A 20,905-nucleotide genomic window follows, 5' to 3' on the forward strand; every position below is an offset into this window, starting at 1 on the left:
GAGATGTAATGTAATGATAATGATTAAGAATCACATTTACAAATAAAGGTACTCAGATTGTGTTTACTCACTGTATGCACACCAAGAATTTGGAAATGCATATTACTTGGATACAATGGGTTAAAAGACTAATACCAGGATATGCACAGAAAGTGTAAACATTTTTTGGATAAAGATATACGCCTTTACCTTACAATCTGATCCCATTTTTTCTGACTTTTTAACCTCAGGCCATTCGCCTCAAATGAGAATTTTCTTTTTTTAAAGTCATCCTTCTTTTATTTAGGAGCTATATTTTTGGTTACGCACTCCTTCCTTTGAAAATGCTCATCATCTTGTAGTGAGTAGATCTTTATTACACCATACATTCTATCACTGTATTTTAAAAATGAGTTGTTTGAGAAAATAACACAATCTCCTTCAGCTTTTGCTAGTTTATAAATCTTGTATCATAGCTAATGAAAGGTAAATGCCAAGAATGTTTTCTGAAAGTGAAAATTCTGAGACACATGCTCTGAGAATTTCCCCACGGTTCCTATTCTCTTTCTTTTTCTTAATGACATCAGAGCGTCACATGAAAGTATCTGGAGAAGCTCTCTCAGCTTCTCTCAGTGTTGCAACAAAACCGCGCAAGATAAACAAAATAAACGATTTTATCCTATGTAAAGCATTATTTATTCTGTGTCCATGTGCATGCGTGTGTGTGCGTGTGTGTGTGTGTGTGTGTGTGTGTGAGTGTGAAGCATGAACTATTATTACTCATTTATTTTAGTTTAACTAAGTTCAGATAGCAAAATTTAAAGTACAGAAACACTTAAATGTCACTGATTACAATTGTCATTATTTTCTTAATTCTCTTTACTTCTATTGAAAAAAAAATCTTTTTAATGTTTATTTATTGGTTTTGAGAAAGAGAGCAAGCATGAGTGGGGAGGGGCAGAGAGAGAGGGAGAGAGAAAATCCCGAGCCCGATGTGGAGCTCAAACATGTGAACCAGGAGATCATGACCTGACCGAAAAGCAGGAGTCAGACACTTAACCAACTGAACCAACCAGGTGTCCCACTACTATTAAAATTTTTTAAATGAATTAGTTGGGTTAAAAAAACACAGACATATTTGGAAGAGGTGAAATGTGTAAATTTTCTAAAGGAGTTCTATGGCAGAAGAGGGATATTATGGGATTTACTGTCAAAAAGGGACTCACAGACACACGCAGAATTACATTTCACACCTTGAGACTGGAGCATATATTTACCTTTCTGAACCTTGTCACAGAGAAGGTAAATCTCTTCCCCTCCAGTTACACATCCAGCTGTCCTGTCCATTCTTACAATTTTCAAGTTGGACGCATTGGGGGCTTCTGTCCACAGGAGAAAAACAACAAACATCATGGTTTATCCTCAGCTTCACAAGCCAGTCTCTTATGGGGAATCCTGCTCTTAGCACACATTAACCAAAAGAAAGTTTAAATAGTTTATTGTGACGAGCATTAATATACAGAATTGTTTAATCAATATGTTGTACATGCTAAACTAATATAACACTGTATGTTAATTATGCTTTAATTAAAAAAACAAATAGATGCTTTCACTCATATCGCTTTAACAAGGATACAAATAAAACAAAAAAACCTTCGCAAGTCTTCAGAAGTCTTCACTTCTTGAGCATGGATCATTCATTACCACTCAAACAGATGGGGCAGAAAGAACAGTGTTTGTTTCTTCTACTAACACAGTAAGAAAGATTCATACAGAAAGAGAAAGAGTTTTTCTGATGTTTCAGGAAGTTCCAAACCAATGGATTCGTGGAATTTCATTTGGGTCAAGACCTTCAATTATTTCCATGATACTGATATACTATTTATAAGAGTCTTAAAAATGTAGAAAAAGCACAATTTTCTTAAATTATTTATACATCTTTATTTTACAGAAAAGAAAAACGGAGCTGTAATATTTCTTTTCCCCAGACTAAATTAGAATTCTGTGTGGTTAGGGGCAAAAGTTTCTTGTGGTAATAGTACAAAGCTTCCTTTTTTTTTTTTCTTTTTGCTCCCACAGCTGCATTTTAAGGTGATCTTTAGTATACAAGTCTACATCATATTATAACTCTTTCACTTCCCTTCAAACTTGTTGAAATTAGAGAAATCAGTTAGCTGTTGTACTAGAGGCATGGAGTTTTCTACTTAGACCAAACTCTATAAACTTTCAGTGAGCCTAAATATCATGCTTGCAGGCTCTTTTGAAATCTTTGTTCAATAAATCCTGTACATAGCAAACAAGAAATCTGCATGGTAAATGTTGAAGACCATCGTAAAACTTTTTTAAAAAGTTCTAGGAAGTACAGACTGACATAGAATTTTGAAGCCATGTACTATCTATGCTACTCACTCAGCTAACCTTCCTATCTTGATAAAAGCTGTACTGTGTAAGAATGAAGATGGACTAGAATAACAGTTGTTTTCATTAACATCTCTTTAGAGCCTCAATGAAAAATATTGAGATATTTTTCTATCTGAGAGTACCAACAGTATAGGGATTCATAAATAATAAAAGATTTACCGTTGTGAAATGGCATGTAAGAGACCAACATGTACATGTGAGGAAGGATAACCATATTTATTGGGCACCTCATAACATTCACTTCTAATCTAGACATCAACTTTTTTTTAAGTTTATTTATTTATTTATTTATTTTTACCGTTTTTATTTATTCGTGAGACAGAGAGAGACAGAGCATGAACGGGGGAGGGGCAGAGAGAGAGAGAGGGAGACAGAATCAGAAGCAGGCTCCAGGCTCCGAGCCATCAGCCCAGAGCCCGACGCGGGGCTCGAACTCACGGACCGCAAGATCGTGACCTGGCTGAAGTCGGACGCTTAACCGACTGAGCCACCTAGGCGCCCCAAGTTTATTTATTTTTGAGAGAGAGAGAGAGAGACAGAGAGAGAGAGAGAGAGAGAGAGAGAGAGAATCCTAAGCAAGCTCCTTGCTATTAGTGCAGAGCCCAACACAGAGGCTCGATTCCATAAACCAGGAGATCATGACCTGAGCTGAAATCAAGAGTTGGACCCTTAACCGACTGAGCTACCCAGGCGTGCCTAGACATTAACTTTTTAAGCTAGAATTTAGCATTCCCATTTTGTAGACAATAAATGTGAGGCTCCAAGTGATTAAATTACTTGTCCTGGGACTTTGAGCTAGTAAGTAACTGCCAAGGGTAGGGTTAGAAGTCGGTGCTTAATGCTACACCAAGCTGCCTCCTGTTAGAATTCAAGGACTCACTGCTGTCATAGATGGCATCTGATACCACGGGTTCCAGGCGCCTTGTGAAGCTGCCGGTGCTATCTGGGAGAAAAGCTGTAAACATGAGCCGCACCACGCTGAGGTCCATCTCCTTTGTCTGCTGAAGAGCTGCCTGGCGGATGATTTCCTTTTCCCGATCTAGGACCATACAGCACCGTGCATTCATACCCAGGGAAAGAGTAAAGTGAGCATGTTTTAGATGAGATGCTTTTGTAAAGCCCAAATAAAGAACAGAAGTTAAAATAACTCTATTTTTTCTTTTGCAAGTATTTGTATTGCTAATAAAATTTTAAAAATTGTCTCATTTATATCACCCATATTAAAGGCATCAAAAGAAGACCTGGATTTTCTCTGGATTACAGTAAAAACTGTCCTCTGTGTATCAAATTACCTCTCTTCTTCTTTTTTTTTTTAAGTTTATTTATTTTTGAGAGACAGGGAGAGAGACAGTGAGAGCACAAGCAGGGGAGGGGCACTGAGAAGGAGAGGGAGAATCCCAAGCAGGCTCCGCGCTGTCAGCACAGAGCCTGAGGCAGGGCTCAGATCTCATGAACTGTGAGATCATGACCTGAGCCAAAATCAAGAGTTGGACCCTTGGACAGAGCCACCCAGGTGCCCCCAAATTGCCCCTCCTCTTTCTTATCTTCCCCTGACTTCTCCTTTTTCTCCCTACAATTATAGTTAAAGACAGAAAAGATGTGACATAATGGAATGCAACAAGCTGATTACACATCAGTTGTATTGCAAGCTGTGAAAATTAAGTATTCCAAAAGCTCTGTGAGCACAGGGACTACGTTCATTCCACAGTGCCCAGCACAGTGCCTGGCACATAGCAGGTACTCAAAAAGTGCTTCTGGAGAAAGTGAATGACTCAACTGCATTTGACTCCTCCTTTGCCTCCTGGTGGAGCTTTTGTGCTGATGGATATAGTCATATTTAACTTACTACATCATCAGGGGTGATAATTCAAGTGGTGAGTACTATAAAAGAGCTACAGATGAAGAGGTATGGAATTGCAAAGGAGGGGAGCATCCAGAGGATTTGGAACAGAGGAGATGTATGTTCTAAATCTTGAAGGGATGGTACAACTTGAACTCATGAAGAGAGTAAAGGAAGGCATTCCAGGAAGAGGGAGCAGCAAGAATAGAAAGAATGTGCCATGGTGAGGAAGTGAGAAATCATGGTGCCTCTGTGGAATAACTCAGTTTGACAAGAAGGTATGCAGTGGGAAACAGTTGGAAACGCAGACTGGGGCCAACTTACAGAATTGGGATTTTGTAGGCAGCAGGGCAATACTGAGCGGTGGTGAGGTGTAGGCTTTTGTGAGACCCATCTGGTCACAGGGTATACACTGGATCACAAGTGGGGAGGGATAGAAGCAGAGCAAGGAAAATGGAGTGAGGAGTGGAGTGTGCGAGAGAGCACGGAAGAGCAGGGCCACAGACTAGAGATGCAACACAAGCAAGAAGGGTTCAGAGGTGATGGGAAGGTTTTGGGTCTGGATGTCAGAACATGTTCAGTGGAAAAACAGTGATCGATTTGGGGTTGCCGGAGTAGGAGGTGATCACAGGATTACCAGACCAATGGACAAGGTTTAAAAGCAGACACTTTTGTACGTGTGGTAGGACAAGGATTGGAGTTGAAAGAGAAAAATACAGGTAAAAGCAGGAAGACATAAAATCATAGCATTTGTATGAGAAAGAGAATAGTTTATGATGTGCCTGAAGAGCCCAAAGAGATTCCTTACCATAAGGTGAGCGGGGGAAGGCAGAAGAAGAGGTGTTCTCTGAACTAGGTGTTGAACTATGAACTGGGTTTGACAGGCTGGAAAGGCAGGGTGGGATGTTTTAGGTAGGTACCTACAGAGGTATGAATATGCATCATTTATCGGGGGGTAGTGATGGGGAGAGGTGGGTACATGATGGAACTGGAGATGAATCTGGAAAGGTGGCTGGGGCCAGACTGAGAGCTTTGTGTACCAAGCTAGGGAGATACAAATTTTATTCTAGAAAATAGCAGGATGCCGTCAAAAGGTTTCTGAGCAGGGAAGGTGTGGTGGTGGTGGGGGGCACTAAAGTCTGGGAGAAGGAGAAACATGAGGCACACAGAGGAGCACCTGGTCTACACACAAGCAAAGGAGAGCCTGATCTTGAAGGATCAAGGTTGGTGGCATGGCACTCACCTGTGAGCTGCCGGTCTCCTCCGCCTTCTGCTTGCAAATAGGCAAGATCAGGATGTACCAGAAGTCCGGGATTGTAGCCCTTTGTACATGCCTCTGTCATTCGTGCTTCCAGTGTTTCAAATACTTTTTTCTTTGTCACATGAAGTATACCTAAGTTTGCAAAGCTGGAGAAAAAGGCAGAAACAGCCACAACAAGCACTAAAAGTTAGGGAGTCAATGACTAGAATCTGGTTTCACTTTAGCAAAATGGCTTTTAAAAAACACACAGGCCTCAATCACTGGAGCCCACACTGTAATCAAACACATTACTATTTCTACAGTGAAACATATAGAGTAGACTTACCAAGGAATAATAAAGACTATAAACCACCATACATCGGGTCAGATTGGGTTTTGCCACCATATGAGTCTGTGGCGAACTCAGCAAAATCTTCTGGTTTTCAGAGTTTATTAGATTTTCAAATGATGATTAAGTGAGTAGGGTATACGTGTGTGTGTGTGTGTGTGTGTGTGTGTGTGTGTGTGTGTGTGTATACATACATATACATATATGTATACACTACTAAGGAAGTTTTACCTAGACTCATTTTAAACAATTTTCTAGGACAGTTGTTTAAATTTTTTTTCAAATTCTGAATACAGTACTAACTTATCTAAAATTTTTTTTAAAGAATAAGAATAATATTATAACTTGAAGAATATTTTTCTTTTGGCTTTCTGGATAGGATTTAAAGTCTACATGGAGTCCCATCTTCTGTTGGGTGATCTGTGAGGCTGCAATTATTACCACTAGAATGCCATCGAATTCTCCATGTTTTCAGGATGGAGCACTTTTATCTCATGAAGCCTACATACCTATAGGACAAAACATTTTAATAAGCTAAATAAAGCAATTTAAGGGATTTTAAAGAAAATATAGAAAATACTCCAGCCACTAATTTTTAAAGTTCATGAAACAAAAAAGTATATTCAATAAACATAATACAACAAACAAAAAAGTACTTTACCAAGGAGACCCATTCATTCAACAAATATTTGTTCAGCTCCTTATTAGTGCCAGGCAGTGTCCTGGATGCTTCTGTCAGCACTCAGGAATCCCTCCCTCCATAGAATTTATGTGCTAGTGTAACCAGAGAGAAGAAACAAATAGAGAAGCAAATTTTACGGTATAATTGAGAAGGCATTAAGAGTACCAAGAAATAAATAAATAAAATAAATAAATAAGGTGGGAATGGAGAAAAGGAAAGGTACACTTAGAAGACCTGATGCTTTAAAGTAGGGATAGGCCAGAGAGGGCGTCACTGAAATGATGAGAAGTGAGCAATGACTGAAAGCAGGTGAGGGAAAAGATGTGGATATACGGAAAAGTATTCAAGGTGGAAAGAGTAACAAGTTCAAAGACCCCGAGGGAGGACCATGACTGGTGTTTTCGGGAGACAATAGCAAGGAGGCCAATGCTGCTGGAGGAAAATCAGCAAGAGGCCAGTAGTAAGTGAAAAGTTCAAAGAGCCAGGGAGCCTGTGCAGCTCAGTCAGTTAAGCATCCGACTCTTGATTCTGGCTCAGGTCACGATCTCATGGTCAGGAGATCAAGCCCCATGTTGGGTTCATGCTCAGCGCAGAGCCTGCTTGGGATTCTCTCTCTCTCTCCCTCTCTCTTTGCCCATCTCCTGATCTCTCTCTTCCTCTCAAAATAAATAAATAAACACTTAAAAACAAAAAGAAAAGTTCAAAGAGCAAAGTGGGGGCACAGATCTTTTAAAGCCTTGTAAGCTTTTGCCAAGACTTTTCTTTTGCTCTGGCTTTTATTCAGAAAGAAAGAAAAAAGATTAGTAAGGGAAAGACAGAAATATTGTAACAACTGGACTAGATGAAACAAAGACAAAAATAGTCTAAAATAATAAGGACTAAGATGGTGTGGGAAGACCAGATGAACCAGGCAAAGAAAATATAGAAGGTGAAGGCAGAATGAGATGAGCACTCATACAGAGGTCCAGAGATACAATGAGACACGTGTCCATACAATGAGACACGTGTCCAGACAGTGATAGAAAAAAGTAGGACATGATCGTGGCATAATGTATAAATTTATTAAATCGCTATGCTGTGCACCTGGGACTAATGTAAACATTGTGTGTCAATTATACTAAAAAAGAAAAAGTAGAATAGCTGAGACACACAGAGAAGAAAACAGACCAAAAGAATATAAACTCCTGAGGGCAGAGATCTCTGGTGCCTAGAAGAGTGCCTGACATATGGGTGTCTAACACATGTCTGTTGAATAAATGAATGCATGAATTAGCACAGCACAGAAAAGGTGCAATGGGACATGATGACATGCCTGGAGGCACAGGTAGTTTTTTAATAGAAACAACACCTCCATCTTTTGGCCTTTTAGGCTGGACTCCTATATACAACATGTACCTCCATATAGGTAATGACACTGGCAAACATCTGTTACACTTTACCACATATAAAGTGATTTTCATGCACATTATTTAACTAATTCCCGTGAAAAAGGCATCATCCTTATGTGAATAACTTATTTACTCTGGTAATAAATGGAACAATATAGAAGCCAGTCTTCTGTTTCAGATAATGATGGGAGTAACAGAGACCAGATTGAGTCTTTCACCTTACATAACATAAAACATATGAAAAAATGGTTTTCCAACACTGAACAATGGCAGCACAGGACACTGATCCTTAAGAGATCAACTAAGGTGAATCCTACAATTACGCTGGTTTAATGCCTAGAGTTTTTTGATTGCAGCATAGGAAGGGAGACTCTAAACAGACCTGGCCATTTCCCTCAGTTTGGAGATTGAATTAAAAATTTGAGAAGGCCAAAGGGGCCAGAATTCACAGGCAGGGAACCAGAGAAGAGCCACACACAGAGAGATACTCAGAGATGTACACAGGTTTTGCCTTGAGTCTTCAACTAAGTACTGATTGGAGATGTGTGTGACGAAACAACCCAAGGCTGAGGAAAAATCTAAACAAAACAAGAAAAACAAAAAACAAAAAACAACCCAGAAAGAAGCAGACAAAGATTTCTTGGAGCACACATGGGGCTGGAATAGTTCAAGAAATCTTGTAATACATAAATCATCAGCATGAATATTCAGAAAGTTACTGGCTTTGCAATGGTGTCAAATTAACCCTAAAGGCTGCTCCTGCTTCCCTAACAAAGCTTAGAAGTAAGTCTAGGAAGGATAAAACTGCTCCCAAATTTAATTTCTATCAATGTTCAAAAATATTCAAAGGCATACGAAAGAAAGAAAGAAAGAAAGAAAGAAAGAAAGAAAGAAAGAAAGAAAGAAAGAAAAGAAAAAGAAAAAGGACAGTATGCAACAATCCAAAATTCAAAATGTCTGCCATTCAATCAAAAATTATCAGGCATGCAAAAAATAGGAAAACACAACTCATAATGAGGATAAAAATCGATCAATAGCAACAGATCCAGATGTGAGACAGAACACAGAATTTAAAGACACATACATTGAAATAGCTATTATGGATATATTGTATAGGGTCAAGATAATAAAAACCTTTAGAATATTAAGGAGACACATGGAAGATATTAAAAAAAAGACCTCCAACAAACCTATAGAGATGAAAAAACTGCAATGTCTCAAAAGAAAAATATACCGAATGGAATGAAAAACAGATTAGACACTACAGACAAAAGGATTAGTGAACTTGAGAACACAGTGATAGAATTGTTCAAAATGAAACACAGGAAAAAGAACAAATTTTAAAAAGAACAGATCTCCAGTGAGCTGTGGGATAATTTTAAAAGCCAAATACACATGTAATTGGTGCTTCAGAAAAAGAGGAAAATGAGGAGTGGATGGAAAAAATATTTTGAAAAGTAATAGCTTTTAAAATTTATTTTAAAAAACTATAAACCCAGAGATCCAAAAATCTCAATGAAACCCAAGCACAAAAAACATGAAGAAAACTACATTAATGCCCATTTAATCAAACTGCTTCAAATTAGTGAGGAGAAAGGAAAAACTAATAAAGAGAAAATCTAGAGCTGATAGAGAAGATATGGCACTTGATGTGACGAGGAACAAAATATCAGGAGGGCAGCAGACCTCTTGATGGAAGCAAGGCAAAAGCCAGAACACCTATGGGGTAGCATATTTTCAGAATGTGAAAGAAGAACTCTGTCAACTTGGAATTCTATATTCTTCAAAAATATCTTTCTAAAACAGAGACAAAATAAAGAGCTTATAGACGTTTGATAACTGAAGAATTGATCAGTAGCAGACCAGCAGTAGAAGAAAAAGGAGAAGAAGGGCTTCAGGCAGAAAAAAATGGTACCAGATAGAAATCTTGACCTATGAAACAGAATGATGAGCACTGTAAATGATAAATACATGTTTAAATATAAATACTTTTTTCCTTATTTAAAATTTCTTTTAGGGGCGCCTGGGTGGCACAGTCGGTTAAGCGTCCGACCTCAGCCAGGTCACGATCTCGCGGTCCGTGAGTTCGAGCCCCGCATCGGGCTCTGGGCTGATGGCTCGGAGCCTGGAGGCTGTTTCCGATTCTGTGTCTCCCTCTCTCTCTGCCCCTCCCCCGTTCATGCTCTGTCTCTCTCTGTCCCAAAAATAAATAAAAAACGTTGAAAAAAAAAATAAAAAAAAAAAATTTCTTTTAAAAGATAATTGAGCATAGGGGCACCTGGGTGGGTGACTCAGCTGGTTAAGCATCCGACTTTGGCTCAGTCATGATCTTGTGGTTGACCAGTTCGAGCCCCATGTCAGGCTCTGTGCTGACAGTTCAGAGCCTGGAGCCTGATTCGGATTCTGTGTCTCCCTGTCTCTCTGCCCCTCCCATACTCATGCTCTGTCTCTCTCTGCCTCTCAAAAATAAATAAATGTTAAAAAAGAAAAGATACTTGAGCATTAAAAACAAAAAACAATATATTGTGGAACTTATCACATATATAGATGTAAAATAGAGTACAGAATAGCACAAGGGCCGAGAGGGGAAACTGAAGCGTTGTTCATATATGATATATGAAGACACACAGTGTTACTCAATGGGAGACTAAGATAAGTGAAAGATGTATATAGTGTAACAAGCTGTAAAACAACTTCTAAAAACTATAGAGGTATAAACCAAAAGGAAGATAAAATAAAATCATAATTAATCTAAAAGAAGGCAGAAAAAAGAGGAAAAGGGGAACAAAAATCAGATGTGACAAGCAGAAAACAAATAGCAAGAGGGTAGAATGAAACTCAGCTCTATGAGTAATCAGATTAAATACAGATTATTTAAACACCTCAATTAAAAGGCAGAGAGCATCGGATGGAATAAAAATAATAAGACCCAACTATATGCGGTGCATATTTACTTTGAATATTAAGACATAAACAGCTTAAAACTAAGAGGATGGAAAAAAAAAATGTTCCAAGCTAAGGTTAATCAAAATAAAGCTGAAATAGGTAAAACAGTATCAGTCAAGGTAGATTTTAGAGCAAAAATATTACCAGGGATAAAAGAGGGTCATCTCATAATGATAAAGGGATCAATTCATTGAGTGGACATAAGAATCCTAAATGTTTATGTATCTAATAGAAGAACTTCACAATACAAGAAGCAAAATCTTACAAACTGGAAGAAGAAATAGATATATCTATAAATATAGTCTGAGATTTCAACACCCATCTGTCAATAATTTCTAGAACAAGTAGTGGGAAAGTCAGTAAGGATACAGAAGACTTGAACAACACTATCACACAACTTGACCTGACATTTTAGAACATGCATTCAACTTGATTAGACTAGCCATTCTTTTTAAGTGCACAAGGAACATTTACCAAGACATAACATATTCTGATCCATAAAGCAAGTCTCAATAAACTTAAAAGGACTGAAATCATACAAAGTATCCTCTTAACAGTACTGAATTAAATTAGATATCCATAAATGAAAGATATCTAGGCAGGGGTATATTTAAATGAAGATGTAGTAATTAATTGTTGAAGCTGGGTGATGAGTACAATGGGGGTTCATTATGCTATGCTTTCTACTTTTGTGTATGTTTGAAAATTTATAGAATAAAATGTAAAAGAAAACAAAAGTGGACATTTGTATTAAAAAACAGCACATGCAACTTAAAAAATCGAGAATCATAAATGTTAATACATGGGAATTCAAGATGATACAGCCACTTTGGAAAACAATATGGTAGGTTCTTATCAAGACAAATGGACTCTTAGCATGTGTCCCTTCATTTTCACTCCTCTGTATTTACCCAAGCCCCCCAAAAATGAAAACTTATGTTCACACAAAAAGTGGTTCTCTCATCCAAAATGGAAAATAAACTTCATGTTCTTTAGCAGGTGGATTGATAAACAGACTGTGATACATCAATACAATGCAATACTACTTAGTAATGAAAAGGAATAAGACCGCTGATACACACAACAACCTGGAGGAATCTTAAATGCATGATGCTAAGTGAAAGAAGCCAGACTCAAAAAGGCTACATATTGCATGATTCCATTTGTATGTCATTCTGGAACATTCCTATATGTATAGAAGACAGATCAGGAGTTGCCATGGGCTGGACTGCAAGGTAGAGCTGACTCTAAAGGGGCACACAGGATTTTGGGGGGCAATGGTACTATTCTATACCTTCCTTGACTGTGATTCTTATTTGAGTACTTGTCAAAATTCATAGACCTGTACACTTTAAAGAGTTAATATTAGAAGCGCCTGGGTGGCTCAGTCGATTGATTGTCTGACTTCAGCTCAGGTCATGATCTTGCAGTCTGTGAGTTCGAGCCCCACGTCAGGCTCTGTGCTGACAGCTCAGAGCCTGGAGCCTGCTTCGGATTCTGTGTCTCCCTGTCTCTCTGCCCTTCCCCGCTCGCACTCTGTCTCTCTCTCTTTCTCTCAAAAATAAATCAAAACTAAAAAAAATTTAAAAAGTAATATAAAATGACCAAAAGTGACTTTAATTAGCAGCCAGGTTTGAAATCCTCTGCACTGTGCCAGATGTTTCCATCATCATCATCATCATCATCATCATCATCATCATCATCTGAGAACTACTGCTGCCCTCTGGGTTGGTTTGAATCCCCATGTCATTAGGTTGGCATTCTACAGTGGCCCTTCCATCTGGCCCTTCTACCTGTCAGGACTCAAACACTGATTTATAGCTGGCACAAGATTCAAAAGCACCCCTGACTCACAATATGTACTTTAATTTGGAATTTGGACACTTCCAATTTCACTCCATATTTTGTCCATTTTCTCCAAACAGCATCTTTTCTGTGTATTAAGGTTTAATATTATGAAACTGCTAGTAATCGTTTTTGGACCTACAAAACCACCAATTTAATAGCTCATTGACGGAGGCCTTGTTTCTCTTTTATATTTATATATTTACTTCTAGTGCTTACAATTGGTATATGCTGTAAATATTAGTTAAAAAAAAAAGACTTCACATCTCTCTAAATTAGGGCTGCCAGGAAACAGAGGGTGTGGTGATTATTGGTAAGGAAAGTGGCTTAAAGCAAAGTCAAGTAACAGATAGTTTCCACTGATTGAAAACTTCAGAGAACTAAAATGTTGTTGAAACACATTGTTGACCTTCAAGGTCAAAAATAAAACGCCAAATTAAAATTATTTTTATGAGGACAGACACTAACAGCTAACTAAACAAATGAGTAAGAAATACGAAGACAAAATGAAAGCTAAATAAAAAAAAAAAAGTCTTAAGGTAAAACCCCACAGATTTAAGCACTCAAACCTCCAATCATGCCTTAGTCATCAAAAAATGAGTATTTTAATATGGATAGCAAAATATATTTGAAAATAGAAACTAAATTTTATTGATAAACCTAAAGAAAAATTAATTCTTTGGTTTTGATAATTTATTTAATTTTTTTTTTATTTTTTTAATTTTAGTTTCAGTATAGTTAACATATGGTTTTGTTGTACAATATAGTGACTTGACAGGTTCATATATTACTCAGTGCTCATCAAGGTAAGTGTACTCCTAATCCCATCTCACCCATCCCCTACCCATCACCCCTCTGGCTTTGATAATTTAAAAGTTATTTATCTCCTCAGTGTCATTTTTTATAGATCCTCTTTGGTGTGCTGGATTGGTGCCCTGCTTGTGAATATATACTCTTAACCTAAGCTATATTAATGAAAATAGGTAATCTTGATTCCATTTCTAGTATTGACAAATCTAAGGAATAACTCTGGCTATCTTCCTAAATTTCTCTCTGTGCTATTCTTACCTACAAGTTAGAACCAAATAATAATAATCAATGACACTCCATAAATAAGTATGTGGCAAGTCTGCTCATGTTATTTCGTAGTATTAGCTAATAGTTCAGACTAGAATTTGTGAGAGGTAAAAGGCCTGGAGATAAACTATGTAACCCAATGCTGATATTGTATAAGAGAAGAAGTTAAAGTGCTCAGGAAGTCATGCAAATTGCCCCCAATCCTACTGTTGAGTGTGACAGAAATGAAAACAGAATTCTGGTTTCCAGACTCCTAGCCTGATATTCTCTCTACTAACATGTAACAGGTTCTGACATCGGAAACTTAAAAAAAATTAAAAAGTAAGAGAGACAAATAAATCATGAAGGAAATATTGTATTTTAGGAAACACTGTAAGCATAAGTTTCTCAGCTAAAAATCGATTATAAAAGGAGTACCAGTGTTTCATAGAACACTCTGAAAAGGAAAGTCTACTGAATCTATTGTAACTTTTAAGTGGCATCCTCTTGACTAAATTTCTCAGTGAAACTGTATAGGGTCACAGAATCCCGCATCACTATGATGAGACATCTTGATAACCAAACTTAGGTTGTGTAGATGCTCAAAATGTTTGTTGAATGAATGAGTGAATGAATGAGTTCTCCCAACTACGGAACTCCATTACAAGAGAGGAAAGGATTTCCTCCCTTTCCTTAGAAACAGGGAACTTCTACTCCTGCTCGCTGTAGGTCTCAAACTAAATAACCATTAGTTCCTTCTAAAACCCTGGAAGATTACTAAGCCAAGCCACAGAAACACCAAATTATAGACAACATACTGGCAGCTTTATAATAACAAATATTATTAGTAAGGAACTTCATCTATAATTTCCTCTAAAGGCTGTGATTATCACACAGATTAAACAGAACCAACACTTCAAACTGACAGCAGCCTTTTGGGGTAAATCCGCAGAAACACTAAGTGATCAATTAGTCTGAAACTCTGACAATTACCCTGCATTTCAAAGCTCTCCTAGGTCAGTCAGGAACTGTAAAGAGTAGTCCAAAACAGACGAGGAACCAACTGTGACATACAACAGGAAACAGGCCAGTCTTTCAAGAGAATGTTGAAACAAGTTCATATAAAGCACAACAGAATTTTTCAAATCAATTTAAACTTCTTCCTCCAATCTAGAGTCTTTTTTTTCCCCTAACATCAAAAGAATCAGATTTTAGTGACTTAAAAGAAAGCTCTCTCTCTAGGTTTTTCACACTTGAATATTTTCACAGTCAAACAAAGAAATACCTAGGAACATGAAAGTTCAACCTCCCCAATAACAACCAACTTAAAACTTGATCGGAATTCAAAGCCTGAAATGCTACCATCGACTTAATTACAGTTGATATAAATAATTCCTTTCTTTTGAGTGAATAGTCCAGATTAACTGGGATTTTATCATGAACTGTTTAAACCAGCAGTAGGACACCCTAGAAGACATTCTTAAAAATTAAACAAAATTTAAAATTTCTTACTCCTTTTGGGCTGAATTTATTTTGTAATACTTCATTCACTTAAAATTCCTTGTTCTATCTGTCTAACTCTTAAATGAGTATGTCCCTTTGTATTTACATTTCAAGTCTAATGAATGCCAAAACAAATTTGCATTCCTTGGCTTCTTAATCTGAGCACACTTTCTAAACAGCAGAGAACTGAAACAATATTTATCTATCTATTTCATGGTTAAAATGTTCACGCTATAAATCCAAACTCATTAGTTCATTAAAAGAATCATCAAGGTGTTTATTTTTGCCACAGTTAGGTTTCTTCTAATTAGTCCTTATCTTTATCTCCAGAAGGAAGATACTGCTGAAAGTGGTACAAACGCTTCATACATGAAGTAACCATAATTTATTACCCCCTCTGGGCCACTTTCGAAAGGGGGTGCTATAAATAATTTGGCCAGGACCACAGGTACAAAGTCAGGAAAACCCAGACATGTGGGTAATCTTTCTCCTGGGAGCTCAAGTGAGAACTCACCTTTTCATTTTAAGGCCCTCTGAGGATCTTGGGCAGGTTCCTAATGAAAGGGGTGTGTTCCAAGTCTTCGGGTGCCATGTTTATCTGATCATACCTTCCAAGGTATCATCCACCCTCACTTACCCGACCACCATGTCCTTGGGTCCGGCGGTTACAGTGCAGATCCCGTCCTCACAGTGTTTTCCCACCAGGCTGTGTGCATGCAGGTGGATGTTTTTTCCATTTGTGACCAACTGAACAATAACCTTTGCAGGTCCCACATAGTTGCAGATCTATACAAGAAGCACATTGAAAAAGTTAGTACATCTGACTATACTGCAGCGTGGAAAAACACTTAAGACAAACCAGTAAGTATAAAAAGTACGTGATACAATATTAGGCATACCTATACATATAGGACCACAGCTCCATTTTTCAAACTAGGTGAGGAGCAAATGGTGGGATAGAGATCAATTAAAATGCTAATGCCGGTTGTTAGTTGTGTGTGGAGAGGATACACTCCCGCAGCAGGCCATTTCTAATGCTGCATGTACTGTTAAAGTTGGAATAGCACATCTCTGCTGCTGTGTAGCCATGAAGCGTCCCTTTCCTACTAACCAAGAACACACTTCATCTGCACCCTCATCACAACGGCCAGCCATGAGTGTTGGGAAAAGATCCCTGAGAAGGGATTTGGGACTGATGGATTGATGGAAATAGAAGGAGAGAGAGGAGTAGAAACAGTGTACCTCAAGTCTCTGCCATGAGGTTAGGCAGGAGGTGGAGTCTTGCCAGGGAAGGGGCTCTGAAATGTCCTCGGTCAGGACACATCAGCCTTTGGCAGCGCTCTCTGCTATGAGCTCTGACAACTGAGTTACGTATATCCGGGTCGCAGTACGTCAATTCAAATAAATGCACTTCCTACGTGCAAATCCTTAGATCTGACACTTACTTAGCGCTTGTCTTATAAAACCGTATTTTTCCACTTAAGATAACTCATCTTTTTAATTGTTATGCCTTTAAAATGATGACAATAGCAATAAAAAGGAAGTAGCCTGGAGAAAATGGCATTTTAAAGCAAAGACAGCTTGGACACCCTTCCCCTTCTAGTTGGTCCTCCAGCCCCCTATAGCAAGTAGACCACAGATTCCTCCCTTGAGAAAGCCCCAATATTAAAATCATACTAACAGAATAGACCAATTTGCCTTATTTTTACTTTTCTGAATCCCACAAGGCAGAATTCTGTGATAAATTCAGCCAAACTATTGGAAATGCACTATATTTCCTCAAAGGGTAACCAGGCACCCTGGTTTGCCTGGGACAGGGTGGGGGGTGGGGTTCCCAGGGCTTTCAGGTTAACACTGGGAAGAGTTCGTCACCCTATTTCCTTAGCTCATATTTTCTCCCTTTGAGGGAGTGAGTGAACCTAAACCCAGGATCTCCCAACCATATGATCATTAGAGATATTTTAATCTGTACAAGCAGCCCATAGCTTGGAAGGAAAAGAAAGTGGACAGGAATCCCATCTAGCCACGAATCCTTGATGTAAGTCTTTCGGACATAAACTTGAGGAAGAACCTACACTTGCCAATTAAATTTCTTGGAAAAAGACAGAATCCCTTTCAACCAGTCTACTTCTATAAATACCATCAAACAGATCCATATTCCATTGAGGCAAGGTTTTGTTAGGATTTTTTCAGTATGGATTTTTTTTTCCCCGCAGTCCAATCTCTCATTGCAAGAGTTGAGAAGAAGTTGATCAGGGCTGGGACCGTTTGGCAGAGGGTTTGGGGGAGAGAAGTTTCCTGCCCTGAGCAAAGGACAGAATCCTTTCTAATCAACAGTGCAGCTCCCCTCAAAAACCCTAGGGCCTCTTTGCCCGAACTTCGGCCCAGAGCTGCTGCTAAAGTTTGCTTTCAAACCCAGTAATGCTCCTTCCCAAGAAGTGGCCTTCTGTCCTTGCAGAGGAAACTCATCACAAAGAACGTTAAGGATTAAATTCGTTTTTGACCACCAGCTCAAAGCACAAATAAATAATTTCTTAAATAGGTACAGCACTTAAAAAAGCCTTCTGGGCATACAAATAATTATGAACTTGGTTGCTTTCCCTTTTAAAAGAGGCAGAAGAAAGCCTCTGTCCTTCAGGACAGGACAGGACAGGACAGGACAGGACAGGGGATGAAAAGTTCTGGGTTTGCTCCAAAACTGGCTGTTGTGCCTGCATACCCCCTGGACTGCCGATGCCAGTTCAGGGCCGTGGTGTCAACATGTGAGATCAGCCTTTGTTATGATGACATATTCTACAGGGACTTCTTTAGCAGTAAATGAACAGTGAAAAGCACTAAATAGACCATGTAATTGCACTTCTAAGTGCATGGAGCACAGAAATGCAACAGTGTAAGGCATGATGAAATGCTTCACTTGGGTGAAATCAGGGAGGCTTTCCACCTCTGCAGAACATCGGAAGGAATCCAGCGATCAGAGCCCCATCGCTCTGGATAGTGGGACCCTTCAACGTCCCCACTGGGAAGGAATCAGTCACAAGCACCGAAGGAAAGAGTGGGAGGTGTCCTCAAAAAGTACTCACATCTTTTTCTTGCTATTACTTCATGAGCGAAGGGTGGCAAGAATGAGGAACTGAGTAGTCTCTGAGGTAAAAGGACCTGAAAAAGTTGCCAGTGACTAATGTGCAGTTTGATCCATTTGAAAGACTTCAGGTCAGCATGGCATCATCTGGTTTTTACATCGACCACAGGGCAACGACAGGGAGGCCCCTGGGTTTTGTGGACTTTCCAAAATACTGACTGAAAGAAGAAAGCTGAAGTGCGGGGACAGAAAAAAAATGATACTATTTTCAGGTTATGTGGCAGATAAAGAAAATGGAATTCTACCTTAGAGGAGGGTGTGTTTCAGAGAATGCCACCATGACTGAGAGCTATTTGCAACTGATTCAGAAATTCGTGTCTTCTACAGAGAATTTGGTTATTTTTATTCAGCCTCCCATTTACTTCTTTGAATAGTGGTTCCCTTGAAAATTACCTTTACAGAAAGCAACTGTATCTGCCAGGAAGGCTGGGTTTATTTTTGAAAGAGTCTGAACATAGCAGGGTCTTAAATGCTAAGAGCTTAAATATAAGTTAAGCTTTTCAGTGAAAGCAAGGGAGACAAAGGTGAAAATGTGAGTAATCAGCTACCGAGAGACACTGTAAGCGTGTACTCCAGGGGCAGACTGGCTAGGTTTGAAGACAGTTTCACCATTTACTAGCTGTGTGACCTTGGGCACTATTTGGTTCCTCGTTGTAAGGATTAAATATGTTAGAGTCTTTAGAACATGGCCCAGCAAATAAGAGCAATATACAGTGTTAACTATTATCTTCTCGATCCCTGTAATGGACTCCCCTCCCTGGAGATATTAGATACACCTGCCCTGAGGTGATTTTTTAAAAATTCTGTCTTAAAAGACCAATTCGGGCCACTTTTATTCCTAGGGTAAGTTCCCCCTCCATCCCCCCCCCACCCCTCACGTGACATATTTTATTGGGCTTTGTTAATTTTCTAATAATAATTGTGTTATTACAGTAACAGCTATCATTCTTGGAGGTGCTCTTTCTTCCAGGAGCTTTATGACTCAATACCTACTGATGACCACGGGCTTTTTGAGTAAAAACCAGAAACCTAGTGTCGCAGATAATACCAAACTGAGTCAAATCACCTCCTTTTATTTCAAGTTACTCTGACATGCTCTAGCAAAGTTCATACTGGTTCTTAAGAGGTGATTAACTAGGCTGAAATTTTCTTGGAATTAGAATTTGAAATGTCCAGTTTACTTACTAAGTAAATTTGACCACATCACTCTGGCAGAAGAGTCAACATGAATGTATGATGGTGACACATGAAGTAGGTCTTTTCTGCTTAGTTTTTCTCATGAAGGGATGATGGTGATGATGATAATTGGTGGGAAGAAGGAGGAAAAACATCCACAATTTTCAAACAGAAATCTACGCTAACTTTACTTGCATACTTTGTCCTCTACTGCTAAAGCAGCAGAGCAGAGCAATGTGATTAAATCCAAGAGCTCTTAAGTCATGCTGCCAGGCTCAAATCCCTCTGCTGCCACTTATCAGAGCCGGGCCAACAGGGAAAGATGGTTAACATCTCTGGACATCAATTTCTCCATCTTTAAAATGAAAGGAACAATGCAGTTGATTTCACAAATTGTTTGAGGATTAAGTGAGTGAATACATCCCTTGGCACCTAATGGGATTAGCAAACTCAAGGATAAACCCATTCTCCTCTCCAGGCTATTACTTCACTGATAACCAAAAATGTACCCATTTATTCAGTATTTATTAGGCTCCTTCTAAGTTTCATGCACTGCATGCAGTAGGTCAGGAAGTGAAGGGATACAACGTGAGTGCAAAACAGATAGAACTTCTGTTCTTATGGGAATTAAAGAGCGGGGCTGATACTACTCAAAGAATCCCACAAAGAAATGTAAATGCCTAACTGTGAAGCCCTTACAAAAGACATACATAATGGAGATTTGACCTGATCAGGAAGTCAGAGAAAGCTTCCTGAGGGAGTAATGACGGCTGAGCTCTGAAAGAAGGGCAACAGTGTAACAAAGGAAGGTGTGGGTGGGAGACAAGGAGCTGAGAAGAGTGTTCCCAGTGGGGAGAACAGGATGTACAAAGGCACTGTGGTGAGAGTCCCCCTCTTTGTCTCCCCAACCATACTCCTTACTACCTCGGGGGGTGTCCCTCCCTTCTCTTTCTTATTTAGAACCACTCATTCCTCAAAGGTAAGACCTAAATATGAATCTTCCATGGCACTCTCCTCACCGCTCTGACCCACAAAAATCCACTACTGTCCCCTTTTGGGGAGAATGTGATTGGAGTGGGGCAGGAACACCAAATCAACTGATTACAAGAAGGTGGTAACACCAATTGGCAACTAAAGGGTTACTGGCTTATCTCTCTTGCTTGTTAAACTCCCAGAGCACATACACCAATACCTCCTACCATACTGTTCTCGTGAAAGGGAAGGGAGTATGTTTACTCAGCCAATCTTCACATCAGCCCTGTGGGGTCAGTAGAGGTATCCCATTCCACAGCTGAGGGAAGTGAGGCACATTAAGGTGAATCGAACCGCCATCATTCCCAT

General features: G+C 39.0%; 1 protein-coding gene across 3 annotated transcripts in view; it reads right to left on the reverse strand.

Moving 5' to 3' along the window:
* The window catches only part of NFKB1 (nuclear factor kappa B subunit 1), a 119,371-nt gene that overhangs the window by 35,957 nt on the left and 62,509 nt on the right, over positions 1-20,905 (reverse strand). For all 3 annotated transcript variants that reach the window (XM_025921381.2, XM_025921380.2, XM_086704500.1), the window contains 4 exons: positions 15,887-16,035; positions 5,484-5,647; positions 3,281-3,439; positions 1,257-1,361 (listed from right to left, as the gene is read on the reverse strand). In XM_025921381.2, the coding sequence (XP_025777166.1) occupies positions 1,257-1,361; positions 3,281-3,439; positions 5,484-5,647; positions 15,887-16,035 (577 nt within the window). The remainder of the gene's footprint in view (positions 1-1,256; positions 1,362-3,280; positions 3,440-5,483; positions 5,648-15,886; positions 16,036-20,905) is intronic.

The sequence above is a fragment of the Puma concolor genome, chromosome B1 (genome assembly GCF_028749965.1).
Source record: "Puma concolor isolate L17-30 chromosome B1, mPumCon1.1.hap2, whole genome shotgun sequence".
Lineage (NCBI taxonomy): Eukaryota > Metazoa > Chordata > Mammalia > Carnivora > Felidae > Puma > Puma concolor.